Genomic DNA, 14,760 nt, shown 5'->3' with positions numbered 1-14,760 from the left:
CAGCCATTTCTCCAGNCATTCCTGATTCTTTCTGCTGGGGAATCCTATTTAGGAACCAAGATCTGGGGGCTAGCTCTGCTCGTTGCTTCTGGGGTTCACTGCTTCTAGGTTTCTTTTCAGTGGACTGAACTAGAAAATATCCTTCTTAATGTTTTAAACAAAAACATTTAAACTTGAATTTGACTACAAGGAGATAATCACACCCATATAGGATATTTTACGAGCCACCTGGCCTGGATTCTTCAGGAAAGTTAATGTTGTGGAAAACAACAAGAACAATAACAGAAAGGCCAGGGACTGTTCTTAGATGAAAAGAGGTTGTAAAAATATAAGAGCCAAATGGGAGGCACGAATGCTGATTAGATCCTAATTTTTAACAATGGAAAGGACATTTTGGGGAAATTGAAGAAATCAGCGTGGACTGACCATTGGACTGTACCGAATTGCTCTTCATTCTCGTAACTGTGATAATGACACTGTAATTGTGCTCTAGGGGAATGTTCTTAGGGGGTGCATTCTGGACTGATGAGAGTGAAGTGTTAAAGTGTTTATAATTTCGAATGCATCAAAAACAAAGACTGTGTGTGTGTGTGTGTGTGTGTGTACGTGTGTATATGCATTTATAGAGGAAAGCAGATGTGCAAAATACTGAATGGTGAAGGGTATATGGTGTTGACTGTACCGTTCTTTCAACCTTTTTGTAGGTTTGAATAGTTTCGCAATAAAAAGCTGTGAGTGTGTGTGTGGATGGGGTGGGGGGTGGGGGAGACTAGATCGCTCCTAGTTGGATGATGAAGATGTATCCAGAAGTCTCTTTACAGATTTTTCTGTGATATACTTGTAAATGCCTTTGTTTTCGGTTCTTAGGGGTGGATTTCTTTCTTTTTGTTGATTAATTTTATTTTTAAAACCAGTACAACTTTTAGATGATTCCACAGTCAAAAAGTATGCAGCAAGTAGAGAATTTCTGGACCCCGTACAACTTCCCTCTGTTCTGTCCTATGCCACTCCTGTTGATAGCCATTTTTCATTTATCCTTCCTGTGTTTCTCATTCCAAATATATATAAATGTATGTTTTTAGTTCTCTTCCTCTTTCTTACTCAAAAGGGAGCGTACTGCATATGCTATCCTGCACCTTGCTTTTTTCCCCTTAATTTTCCCAGAGCTGTCTATTTTATCAGTCTGTAAGGATATTCCTTATTTTTTTTTTTTTTTTTTTTTACAGCTACATAGCACTTCTTGATGTGGATGGACTAGAGTTGGGACAGCCAGTCCTCTATCAGTGGACATTTGGGTTGTCTCCAGTCTGTTTGGAATAACCTGGGCCACATTGTCAGATTCGTGCCCGTGTGAATTGGGGATGAATTCCTAGAAGTGGGATTTGTGGGTCAAGGGAATGCATCTGTAATTTTTCTAGAAAATAAATATTTGCTGAATGAGTGAGAAAACTAATGAATGAACTTGATTAAGAAGAGCAGAAAGTAAAAGGCTGATATCCAAATGGAAACATAAGACAATTAGACTGAGTAACTATCTTCAAAGAGGCTGGTTTCAGGGCCCTCTGACGAAGTCTCTAAGTGCGGCAGTTTTCATTCCCTCACTGAAAGAACGACTTCCTCCTTGGTCTGTAAATCAAACACAGAATTGCAAAGTCATGAAAGGGTAGAGCTGAAATGAAAAGCCACCAGTGCTGTCTCTTTATTTTAACAGCAAGGGACCCCAGGCCCAGAAAGAGGAGAGGGTCGAGAGAAAGGTGGAGAAGAAACCCCCAATTCAGCTCAGTTCCATCCAATGCAGTAAACAGTACGTGAAGTATCTGCTTCAGAATAAAACATACTTGTTTGCAGGTTCTACCAAGAGTCAAATGTGAAATTGTCCTCCTGCGAGCCCCCGAGATATTACATAAAGAGCACAAGGGTCCAGACCCCTGAGTGCTTTCTGTCATAACGACATCGCCTGCCACAGAACTCTCTTAGTGTAAATGGGTTTGGTTTCACATCTTTTGTGTTATTCTAGGGCATTCAGATGTAGTCATGATGATAAATTGGATCAGGTGGAGGCTTTGACTGGCTGTGTGCGTTCTGGCCAGTGATGTGGGTGGTCATGTTTGCTGAGGAGAGTCTGAAATTACATAATCATGGCGTTGGTGGCATTCTGATTTGATTCTGAGCAGACAGCATGGAGCAGCAAATGAGTTTAGCCCAGCCCAGCTGTGGACTCAAGCTGTGAGCCTGGGCACGTCCCTTGTCTTCTCTGGTCCCCCCATGTGTAAAAACAGGAGTTGGACAAGTTCAGGAGGGCAGATAAATGAATGACGTTGGTGCCCTTACTTCCCCATCCCTTGCTAATTGCAGGCGTGACTAACTGATCACCTCACGCTCTTCACTGACTTAACCCACGTCTCTGGCCGCCACTGTGAACCTGCTCATGACGTCACATAGGCTCGAGTCTGTTTACCATCTCTGGCGTGGATGGTGACTTAGGATTACCACATAGAATCCAGGTGCCCGGTTAAATTTAAATTTCAGGTAAATATAGAATACAATCTTTTAGCACAAGTATGTCCCCAGGACTGCTAACATGGCAACCCTCTTATGCCATTTCTACTTGTACAGTTATTTCTCTTTTTTGAATGTAATTAATTTCTTTCATTTGAGAGACCCATCTATCCCCTTTGTGGCACTTCTGATAGTGCTTGTTCTCCAGTGCCCAGATAAGAGTCTAGCTCATTCTGTACGGTTTAAATTCATATTATGACTTAATTTAATGGAAAGTAATGGAGATTTGAGTAGGAGATATTTATTTCTGAGTACTTAGTATATTCTTGTAGGACTCCTTAATAAACCCTCAATCCAGTGTTTCCCAGACCTCAAAGACTGTTGGGTCTACCACTTGTATTGTTAACTGATTTAGTATTTTCCTTCAAATATACTCATCCTTTTATTTAAATACCATGAACGGAAAATCAGTATCATTTTCTAAGAAGATGGTGTAAAAGTAAAAAGAGAAAACATACCTATGAAGTTATAAAATGTTAATCTGGGGCTCAACTAAAATCATTGGGTTTGCCATCAACAGACACGACTTGTGCAAACCCCCTGTGGGTTTGGGAATCCCCTCTATAACCCTGATAGATAGATGATTCTTGAGCATCTCCTTGAGTACCTCCAGTGATGGAGAACTCAGTACTTTGCAAGATTTTGACTCCTTCTTGAATATCTCACTATTAAATATTTCTTCTGTTTATCGATCCACATCAGGCTCCGTGAGACAGTCATATATCGATCCTGGTTTTCTCTCTGGGACCACACACACTAGGTTTGCTCCCTTTGCATTCATTCATACATTCATTTATCAACAAATATTTGAATGCTTTTTCTGTGACAGCTGCTGGGAGAACTGAGGGATAGCAGGGAAGTCTCCCTGGAGGAGGTGGCCATAAGCAGACCTGGACAGGTGAATAGGAGCTGGCTGTGAAGAAATGGGAAGATCCAACAGATAGAAATGCTACATCCTCTTTCACTGCAAGCATCGAGGTGGGCCCCAGCACACCTTTCTCCCCCTATAGATGTGATTTCAGCCTATCCACTAATTAGAGGTGCTAAACTGACATGAGGAGACATGATTTTTCAGTGTGGTAATTAAAAGGCAGTTGGCTTCACAGCTGCAATCACACGAGAGCACTTCTTACCCATAAAGACATCAGCTGAAAGCAAAGTGCAAAGGAGCTGAGGAAGCCAAAGAGGATTCTAATGTAATTTGCTAATTTCCTACATTTGTCACCTGTACAGCTGTGAGGGGAAACTGGAACATTTTACCAGAAGTTTAAGAGAAAATTAAAGACATACATTCTAATTGTACACAATTAGACAAGCAATATAATCATTATTATTTTTTCAAATTAACAAGCCATTTTAAATTCACTCGATTAGGATTTAGAAGGCCTGATTGATTTAGAATTATGTCTCTGCCTGGTGGCAGCCACGTCGCAGCGAGCAACCCATTTATTCACTGAAACATCTCATCTGTGAAATGGGTATACTCCTCTCCACTCTGCCTTCCTTGGGGTTCAGATATTACTGAAGGGAAAAGCTTTGTGAGTTAAGAGCCCTTTGTAAGGGTAAGAAACACCATCTAATCCCCATAATTTCTGAATCTAGAAGTTGTGACATTAGCGATCACTCTCCCCAGATCCTGAGATGGGCATGGGGTGGGGTGTGTGACCCTGGATTACAGAGAAGGAGGCAGATCCCAAAGAGCGGAGGAGCGTTCCTGAGCTGCATAGTGAGCAGTGGAGCTGGCATTCAATCCCAGCCCGTCTCCTGTAAGGGAGGACCTGAATTCTGCTTTATGCACCATACTGCTTTCTCAGCGCTAACTTGGTTTTGGTGGTTCTCTGTTTTACTCCATTTCTGACTTAAATAGGAAAGAAAGGATTCGAGGAAGTAATGTTTGTTTTCCAAACTTCTTTATGTAAAATAATGAGAGAAGTGTGCTGGGACAGGGGAGGAGGAAGTAAAAATCACGAAAGATTGTATCTAAAAGAGCAAAAAAGTAAATGACTTTACAATTTAATATTTACAAATAAATAAAAGCTATTTCTTAAACTGGGTGATGGGCAGTTGGATATTGGTTTCGTTATTACTCCTTAAACTGAACATACATATTTCATATACTTATACAGTTAGACGTAACTTATATACCATGATAAAAGTTTAAAAAGAAAAATATGAAGAATTTTCTCGTAAATAAATATGTGTGTGTGTGTATGTATATATATATATATATATATATATACATACACACATATATGAGTTTTGTTTCATATAATTGAATTGGACCACCCGAGGTAATCAAAAACATAATAAGCCAGTGATTCAGTATTATTGTTGTTTCTTTTAAGCAGATTTTATTTTTTTCTTCTCCTTTCTTTTAGATTGCCCTAGTTGCTTTCTTGTCTTCTACAGGATACCTCCCTAAGAGCAGCTTTGCATATTGGAGAGAGAGCTGCATGCCAGAAACAAAAGTCCCAAGGTCAAGCCCTAGCATTGCTACTTGCTAACGCGTGGCTTTGAGCAAGTCACTTAACCTCTCAGAGTTTCAGTTTTCTTATTTATAGGAGAGCCATAATGTCTACTCTACCAGCATGGTGGGTTTTTGTGACGATCAAAGTTAGACTAAGGAAGTAAATGTGTTTTAGAAGTTGATAAGTACAGAGAGGAAGTATAGCAATCTATGGAATGAGCAAAGGCTCGTGCAGTCTCCCTGCTCTGCCTATTGCTTGCTGTGTGACCAAGTGCAAGTGACTTAACCTCTCTGAGCCTCAGTCTCCTCATTGAAAAGTGCAGATCATAACAGCATCTACCTCATAGTGTTGTTTTGATCATTAAATGAGAAAGTGAACGCTGCCCTTCATGCAGCGTTTGCCCCATGGCAGGTGCTCATCATACAATAACTTTAAGGGGTCAGATTATCTGAGCTCAAATCCCAGCTTTGCCCCTTCCTAGCTGCATGGCCTCAGGCAGGTCACTCTACCTCCCTGAGCCTCAGTGACTCCACAAGGAACAAAGACAATGATGCTTCCTCTGCCTCCCTCACAAAGTGTTTCCAGCTCCCCAGAAGAATATGGCACAAAGGTGGGTGGTGAGAGCTGAGCTGCTGTGCACCTCTGAGTGATTAAAAATGAAAGCTCATCAACAGGAAGGAGAAATGATTGCTCCCCAAGTGGTTCTAGCCCAGGATCTCTGACTAAAAAGGCTTCCAACCTTAGAGCAAGTCTCTGCATGATGCCCTAGCAGGCCTTTTGTGGGAATGGGGCTTCAAGAACTCACCCAACGCCAGGCATTCCTTTGCCCTCGTTAACTCAGGAAATGCTTTGCAGCCGCTCCACAGCACATTAATCTCACGGGGATCTATGGAGAGGCCCTCTGTGTCCAAACAGATTTTCGCCAAGGCTGGGGTGCAGCAGTGACCTGGCGCAGACCTGAAGCAGGCCTGAGTTCCCAATGCCCCCAGCCCAGTGCCTTTGTATACATCCTGGCACTGGCCACAAACAGGGTTTTGTCAGAAGCTTCCTGAGAAAGTTGCGTTCCATTCATCTCGGCTGAAAGGGAAACGAGATGAAAATACTTCCCTCATTTAATTACAGAAACAGTCAGCAAACCGTTGGAAAAAGATTAAACCAAGCAGAGAAAAGAGCAAGGCTCCATCATATTCTGCCCCCCACCCCCACTTCTGGCCCGAGTCTCTCACCTAGTATTTAGCAACGACGGCCACTCCTGGTCGTACTTTCCACCTGAAAAATGCTGTCGCTCCGCAGAAAAGTTAAACTCAGAGGCCCCAAACCAGGGAAAGAATGAATTGCATTTAGGCAAGAATTCATCAGTGGCTTGGAATTTAATAAAGATCCTGAAGTTGGGAGGTGTATTTACATTTTTCATCTGGGCTTACATCTGCAAAGAGAAGTGAGACACAAAGGCAATTATCTGAATAAATCAGAGCAAATGAAACACATACCCACACAAAGCTAACAGACTTCTTCATCATTTTCTTCCACTGTTGAAGAGAAAAGCAGAATTGTGTGGTTGCAAGGAACCTTTGAAATCTTTCGTCCATCATATTCAGAGGCGAGAAAAACAGACACCTAGAAGAAATGATGTCCCTGTTCTCGCAGTCATAGAGACAGGGTTAATTAAGCCTGGTTTCCCCAACTCCCTAAAGTGGCCTTGTAGTGGCCTCAGCTTAATGTTAAAGTGACTTGCAGTTCCATATGCAGGCCCTAAACCTCACAAAATGTTTCGTGCCAGGCTAGAGCTCCCCTGTTGGAGAGAGATGCTGACAACTCTCTCCCCATCCCACTTTGCTGGTTAAGGTGAGTCCCCCAGAATGTCCCAGGACCAGCCATGCCCACGATGGAAACTTGCTATGTGTGAGAGATTCTGGAAGCCTTGGAATCCTCTGCCTCATCCCTGTGCTACAGGGTCTCAGAAGAAGGAACAAGTCCCAGATCATTGCCCCATCTCACCCAGGACAGGCAGTTCAGAGCTTCGGTTGAAGAAAGAGAATGAGATACGAAGTTAAAAGGGCCAGTTTCATCGTTCTGTACTGACCTTACACAACTACATCGCCTTTCTTTTCCATGGTTTCTTCAGCCATAAAATGGATGGTGATTCCTACCTCAAAGAACCGAGGGGCTCTAAAACCAACTGAGATTCTACATGCTCGACAGCTTCAGTGATTTAAAATAGATGGAGCTGGATTGATAAAATGCTACAATTTGCCACTCTGAACACTGCCTCATAAGACAATAATTGTTCTGAAAAGTAATAGACTTTCCCCTCTCTCTCCCACAACCCAAGTTAGAGACCCAGGGCTTTACCAATCAGAAAATTGGACAGTACACCTCTACTCACAGTTGCTGACCTTTGAAGCAACCAAAATGCTTTCATCTCTTCATTTTCATCTCTCTTTGTAAATTCAAACAGACCTATAAATTCCTAGGAAAAGCTGGGTAGGAAGAAGACAGGAGGACCCTAGGAGAGCATTGCAATCTGGGAAGCAGAAACCTCCCAAGTAAAGTTTTATGGGCAAGAAAGAAAACCCGCGGCAGCTGTGGGTGAGGGAAATGTAACATACTGCATTGATTCAGAGCATCAGAAAATTAGGCACTGAGGGCAAAGATGTCACTCATAGTGTTGAACAGCAAAAAGTGAGAGCCTCCTGGATGCTAAAGACAGTGCTCAAATACTAATTTCCCATTTTTCTGGGGAAAATATTCAATTATAATGTAAAAAGACAGGAAATGGGGCCACGGGCAATCCATGTATTGTGTTATTTGATAAGCCATGTCTGAAAAGATCTGCCTTGCTTTTGACAATGAGTACATTGGAAAGAGCTAACATTCAGCCTTTGAAAAAGTATTGCAAAAATAATCGAAGGTGCATCATACCCAGAAGAAGCAGGGGAAGAGTCCACCTCTGAAAATGATCTATTGCAGAATAAAGAACAAAACTTCAGAAAAACATTTAGCATCCTCAGTCATATCCAGAAAAAACAGGGTTTCCATGAACTAGCCTGAGATAAGATGATGGGGTAAAAAAGGGATGTGATCATTAAAAACTTTTAGGAAATGGAAAAATCTCAATAGCATGATAAAATATGTCAGAGACAGTAAAACTTAAAAGTGAGGCTGTTGAAAAGCAGATGAACAAACTCATAGCACAAAGAATGTAAAAGGCTAAATTGTTTATGTACACCTGTTCAACCACATTACAGCCAAAGGGCTGCAGGGTCAGATAATAATGAAGTGCCACCATATCCCAGAAAGATTAGCAAAAAGTAGGAAAGCAGATAATACCAATTATTGGGTAGGATATGAGGAAACAAGAATCCTTGTGCCCTGCTGCTGGGACTGTGGATAACCCAGCAACTTTACCAGAAATTAGTGAAACTAAACATGCATGTACCCCATAATAAAAGATATGGAATAAAATGGGATGTAGAGGACAAAGACCAAGAGATGAAATCATGGAAAGAAATATGATTGATAAGGAATTGAAGAATGAAAAGACAACATTTAAATAATGAGGCTTTCTGGAGGAAAGACTATGTATGAATATAATATAATCTATAATATTACATATAATACTACATATATATTGTATATACATATATCTTTTTTTTTTCTGAGTTGAAAGCTTGAATGTATAGATTGAAGGACTCCCAGTGTGTCAGATAAAATCAAGAGTGCCACACCAAGATCTATCTTGGCAAGTTTTTTGATATCTAAGAACAAAGAAAAAAACCTTCTTTGGGGTTCCAGGCAGAGGACACCAGATATCTACAAATGAACAAGAGTCAAACTAGCCCCAAATTTCTCCTCTGACTCACTTTGTAGTTTCAAAGGAGAGAAGTGTAACCGAAGAATTTTATACCCAGCTAAATTCTACCATGTGTCAAAGCAGCCTAGGGTCATCCTCAGCAAGATTTCAACCACTTGCCCTTCTTCAGAATATTAAAGGATACTCCAGCAGTTTCAGATAAGCAAGATTAATATATCCAGAATGGAGAACAGTAGACATACAGTCTGAATACTAAAGAGAATAAGAGGAAACAAATAGGAAGCATACAAAGAGAGTAAGACTGCCGGGGCGCCTGGTTGGCTCTGTCGGTTAAGCCTCCAACTCTTGATTTCTACTCTGTCATGTTCTCAGGGTTGTGAGATGGAGCCCCACATTGAGCTCCGTGCTGGGCATGGAGTCTGCTTAAGATTCTCTCTCTCCCTCTCCCTCTCCCCCTCCCTACTGCCTCCCCTTTCTCTATTAAAAAAAAAAAAAAGAGTAAGATTGCCAACAAGATAAGTGCAAGATCAAGTACTTATTACAGCAATAAGCTTACATGTTTTAAAATCCATGTGCTCTTTTCAAGAAATATACTTTAAAACAATCTTAATAGAATGCAAATAAAAGAAGGATCAGATCTATGATAGGCAAATACAAGCAGAAATAAAGGTTTCAATATTAATGTCAAGCACGATATAATATAAACCAAAAAGTAATTAAATGGCCAAAAAAGTAATAAAATTAAAGAGGATGTTTTTTAATCTTGATAAGTATTTTAATTCTCTGTTCATGTAATGATTATTAAGTGCCTGCTATTGGCACCAGGCAAAGGATTACATTGCTAAAAAATAAAGATATAATTGTCGTGAACATTTATGCTCAAAACAACATAAAATCAAAGCAGATAAAACAAAAACTGTTGAAATAGTTGGAGAAATTGTCAGAGAAGATAGAGAAAAATTTAACAAGTTTTCCAGTCTTTGACAGATCAAGTAAACAGAAATACAGAGCATGTGATAGTTACATTGGTTGATTGTATCTATTATACATAAGAAATCTGATAAAGACTTTTATAGCTTACAACGTAAGATTGCATTCTCTTTTCCAGCCACTGTGGAACTTTCACAAAAATTGATTGTTGAATAGGCCACAAAGAAAATCTCAATAAATTCCAAAAGCAGACACCATACATGCCAAATTCTCAAAACAATGCAATAAAACCAGAAATGATAACAAAGCTATAAAATAAATTTAAAAGTACTCTCTGAAATAAATCCTTGGTTAGGGATTAACCCAGAGCCTCAATAACTCAGAGCCCCAGTCATAGTGTGTTTGGAAACGAACTTGGTTGTGTCAAAGAGGGAAGGAGATCCCAGAAAGCTTGGGCGTTGCAGTTAGGGCCGTGAAGCAACAGGCCTGGTGTTTGCGGATGCTGAGTGACTGGGCTGGGGAGGAAGACCTAGCAAGTCCGCAGGATGCAGGTGGGTAGCTTTTGAGGGGGAGAAAGAGCACAGGTATTGGAGTCCTGTAGACCCAGATTGGAGTCTTGTTGGCTATGGCGAGTACCTCCATGGCTCCCATTTCTCGGTTTTAGCCTGCTTATTCAGAACTAGGGATGTTGAGCTATATTTATGGTTCTTGGGTATTGTAATTACCTGCAAAGTTTTTTAATAATACAGAGGCCTAGGCTCTAGGCACAGAGATTTCTGTTTCCATTGGTTCAGTGTGGGACCAAGGCATCGGACTTTTTTATTTTTTTTTAAAGATTTTTTTTATTTATTTATTTGACAGAGATAGAGACAGCCAGCGAGAGAGGGAACACAAGCAGGGGGAGTGGGAGAGGAAGAAGCAGGCTCCCAGAGGAGGAGCCTGATGTGGGGCTCGATCCCGGAACGCCAGGATCACGCCCTGAGCTGAAGGCAGGCACTTAACCGCTGTGCCACCCAGGCGCCCCCAGAATTTTTCTAAACAGTCATTCTACCCTTGACCTTTAAGTCTTGGGATGATGTCCCTCTCTCTGTGAGGATCTTAGAAGTTGGTTCCTACAGGTACTCTCTAGCTCCAAGTGACAGCTGATGGGATATTTTGTGTTCATCTCCAAAAGATGGGATGTGTTGAGGTTGCTGATTGGACACAAGAGATGCAGGGGTCCTAGGGAGTGGCTGTCTACTCTCTGAGCCAGACCAGGAAGAGGGACAAGGTCTCTGCTGCCTCACTCTGTGAGAGTCTTAGGGAGGAAAAGAAGGAGCGCCTCCCCAGGTGACAGGAGAGACAATAAAAAGTATCTTCAGCTGGGGCCTGAGGGCACCCGTATATTACTTCTCTGGATGCTGAAATTGGACTATGGGATGTATTAGGTCTAGAACTGCTGCTGGGAGAGCACAGGCTCAGGGAGAAAGCTGGTGGTGACAGAGTGAGCTTGCTTTAGCTGTGCCCTCTCTGGGTTAAGGGTTTACATGAAACAAAAGAAGGAAGGAAAAAGAAGGAAGGGAAGGAGGGAGGGAGGGAGGTTGGGAGGAAGGAAAAGAGGAACAGAGGGAAGGAGAGAGGGGAGATGACCGTCTGAAAGAAACCATGGAGGAATTGTTTAATAGTCTCAGTGGGGGAAAGGCCTTTCTAAATACGACACAAAACCTGAGGACATAAAAGGGAAAAAATTGATAAATTCAACCACATTTTTTAAAAAGGGTCTATATGGAAGACGACACTATAAGAAACATGAAAAGAAAAGGTACAAACTAGGGGGGAAATTAGCAACTTCTATTGCCAAGGGCCAGTTTCATTAATAAGAAAGATCACTTTTACCAACTGATAAGAAAAAGTGAGTCAAGTTGGAAAACAGGTAAAGGATATGAACAGTTTCCAGAACAAACTGCAGATTGTTCTTGAGCATAGGAAGAGGTGTTCAACCTCGCTTATAATAAGGTAAATGCAAATTAGAAGTGCAGTAAGATACCATGTTTCCACCGGCACACAGCAAAGATCAAAAAGGGTGATAAGCACCTTCTGTGGGCGAGGCCAGGGGACAGGGAGAACAGAGATCAGAGGAAATGCTACAGAGGAGGTGACATTTAAGCTGGGCCTTGGAGGACAGATAATTAAAATCCAATTTAGTAACTTGCACTTAAAGAGAAGGAATACTGAAGAGGAAGATAGACAGATTTGACTACTGAGTGTAAATTAAAACACACACACACACACACACACACACACACAAACATAGAAGCAGATAAGCTGGGATATTTGCCGTAACTGCAATAGTCTGAGTTTGGATGCTGTCCTTATAAAAAAGTCTTCATTAGACTCAGTAAGAAAAGCATTAGAATACCACTCAAAAATAAACAAAGGGCATGACAAAGCAGCTCCTAAAATAGAACACGCTACTAGTTAACGAGCCCGTGGAAATAAGCTCAACATTATGCATAACCCATGAATGCAATATGATTCTCTTTTTTTAGTGATAAACCATTGTAAGATTATATAGAGAAATGTTTTCTTTCTCTCTGTTAGTAAGACTGTGGTTGAAATTGGCCCTCTAATTATACCTGGCTAGTGGGTGTGTAAATTGACATAATTTTGGGGGGAAATAAGTATTAAGTCTTTAAAAGCTCATCTCCTTTATGTGGGAAATTTTATATCACGGATTCTATCCTACAGAAATAGCCTACAATGTGGGGAAAAGATGCTCTGCACAAAGATGCTTGTAGAATAATATGACAATAATGACAAATTGCAAACAGTCTAGATGCCCCCAAATTAGAGATGATTCAGTAAATTATGGTATGTTCATATGCTGGAGTATTATGCAGCTATTAAAATGTTTGCAAGGAGATTTTTCTAACAAGATGGTTTCAAGGCTTGTAGGATAATGTTAAGGGGGGGGTCAATTGTGTACGTAGAATGATCTCAAGAATCTCTTTTTTAAAAAATCACTGAGCATGGAAAAAGGACCAGAAGGAAATAAACTGCGTTAATGGTGGCTCATTGGCAAGGAGTAAATTATTGGTACATGTTTTTCCTCCTTTCTCCTTATTTTGCATTTTTTAAAACTTTCTATTCCATTATAATGTATCACTTTCACACCAAAGGGCTTAAAAAATGTCTTGCCCCATGTGTTTGCGCCCCACATCAGGCTCAGTGTCTCTTTTCTGTTTGGAAAGGTCCTAGGCACGCAGCCATGAAGCCCACCAGTAAAGATGATGTCCCTTGTGTTTTCCAGCTTTCCTTCGCTGCAACCACGCCCGTCCTAGCTGATAAGAAGAAATACCCTTACTTCTTTCGGACCGTCCCATCAGATAATGCGGTGAATCCCGCCATCCTCAAGTTGCTCCAGCATTACCAGTGGAGGCGAGTGGGCACGCTGACCCAAGATGTACAGAGGTTCTCCGAGGTACGTGTGCTGGGAGGGCGTGTTCACACCTGCCTGTCACTCTTGTCCCCTGCCAGGGGGCCAGATGGCTTCATCCGGGATGGGTCACGTCACAGGACCTTTAAGCACGCTTTTAGGAGCAGGCTCAGAGCTGAAACACCATGGACAAAATAGAGCTGGCGGGTGAGGAATTTGTGCACGGGACAGGTGAACACGTCCCTCTCCGTAGCTCAGGAGCGAAACCTTCCCTTCTGTCATGCCTCTTGGCCAAATCCTGCGGCTCATTCCCTGACTGCCCCTGTGGGTTTGCTGTCCTTGTTACTGATGCCGAATGACCACTTAAAATCATGATGTGCCTCCAAGAGCGTGTCTACCATGAGGGAAGTTTGGGGAGGGGCTGGCTTGGAACCAAGGCTCCAGTGTCACCGCAAATTGGTGGGTTTGCTTAGGGTTTTATCTGGTGGTTTATTTTCATGGTTTACACGCATACATCATACGTGGTGTTTGTTTTGTTTTTGCCAAAAAAAGAAAAAAAGTTGAGTATAGATAATAAAAAAATAAAAGCATTGCTTTGCCCGATTCCCCCTAAATCCCACTTTCTCTCCAAAGTGAACCCTTGCTTTCTGTTTATTGTTCATCTGCCCAGAACTTTTTCTGTATATTTGTTTAAACCCAAATGACTTCATACTATATATTTTGGTTTTCTCACTTTACTGTGGATCTCAGCGATCTTGATAGACCACATTCCTATTAATGGGTCATGGTGTTCTGTCAGATGGATAGGTGGTAATTTGTTGAATGTGTACAGCTTTTTGCTATCACAGCCAGCATCTTCCTGCCTCGGTGTGTGTCTTCTCAATAGATTTCTAGAAGCGAAATTATTGAGTCATTTAAAATATCGCAACAAACTGACCTCCAGGAAGGCTGTTCTGAATCCTAGTCCCACAACAGTGTTTGTAAATCCCCATGTCCACACTGCTTTACTAACAGTGGATATTAGCAATGTTTGAAAAGTTTTCCCTACTTGGATGAGTGCGAAATGATCTCTTGCCTTTTATCCCATTCTCCTTGGAGCTCCTACTCTCCTTTTCTCTCCTACGTGTGCTGTGGCTACTCGGAGCGTCCCAACAAGACAAGCCATTGCACATGTGCTCAGCAGCCCAAGAGAAAACACCAAGAGCCGCGTGGGGAGACAATGTGGGAGTCAGGTGTCTGGGCGGACCTCGGCGGGAGGACTCTCAGAGGGCTGGTCCCTGGTGCAGCAGGGGAAGTATGTGTCCAGGAATGGGGGCAGAGCAGGACTGGGAGTCATCACACCTGTTTCCACTGCAGCTTCACACTTATTCTCTGAGGCTCCACCTCTGCCCCACCTCTCCCATGGGAAGAGCCCAGCTCACTCCATACATTGGTGTACGACCTTGGTGAAGTCACCTCACTTCTCTGAGCTGTGGTTTCCTCCCCTGTAAAATGGGGACAGTAGCCCTTCCCATGCCTTCCCTGCAGTTCTTGCCAAAATCAGTCATGGATTTGAAAGAGCTCTGTAAACTAAA

At 41.9% G+C, this 14,760-nt stretch overlaps 1 protein-coding gene across 1 annotated transcript in view; it reads left to right on the top strand.

Moving 5' to 3' along the window:
• Window positions 1-14,760, top strand: part of GABBR2 (gamma-aminobutyric acid type B receptor subunit 2) — a 333,176-nt gene that overhangs the window by 120,865 nt on the left and 197,551 nt on the right. Inside the window, exon 3 of the mRNA XM_040631654.1 lies at window positions 13,061-13,231. Coding sequence (XP_040487588.1) covers window positions 13,061-13,231 — 171 coding nt within the window. The remainder of the gene's footprint in view (window positions 1-13,060; window positions 13,232-14,760) is intronic.

This window comes from Ursus maritimus, unplaced genomic scaffold, assembly GCF_017311325.1.
Source record: "Ursus maritimus isolate PB19 unplaced genomic scaffold, ASM1731132v1 scaffold_17, whole genome shotgun sequence".
Taxonomy (NCBI): Eukaryota; Metazoa; Chordata; class Mammalia; order Carnivora; family Ursidae; genus Ursus; species Ursus maritimus.
This window is presented reverse-complemented; position numbering and strand designations above follow the sequence as displayed.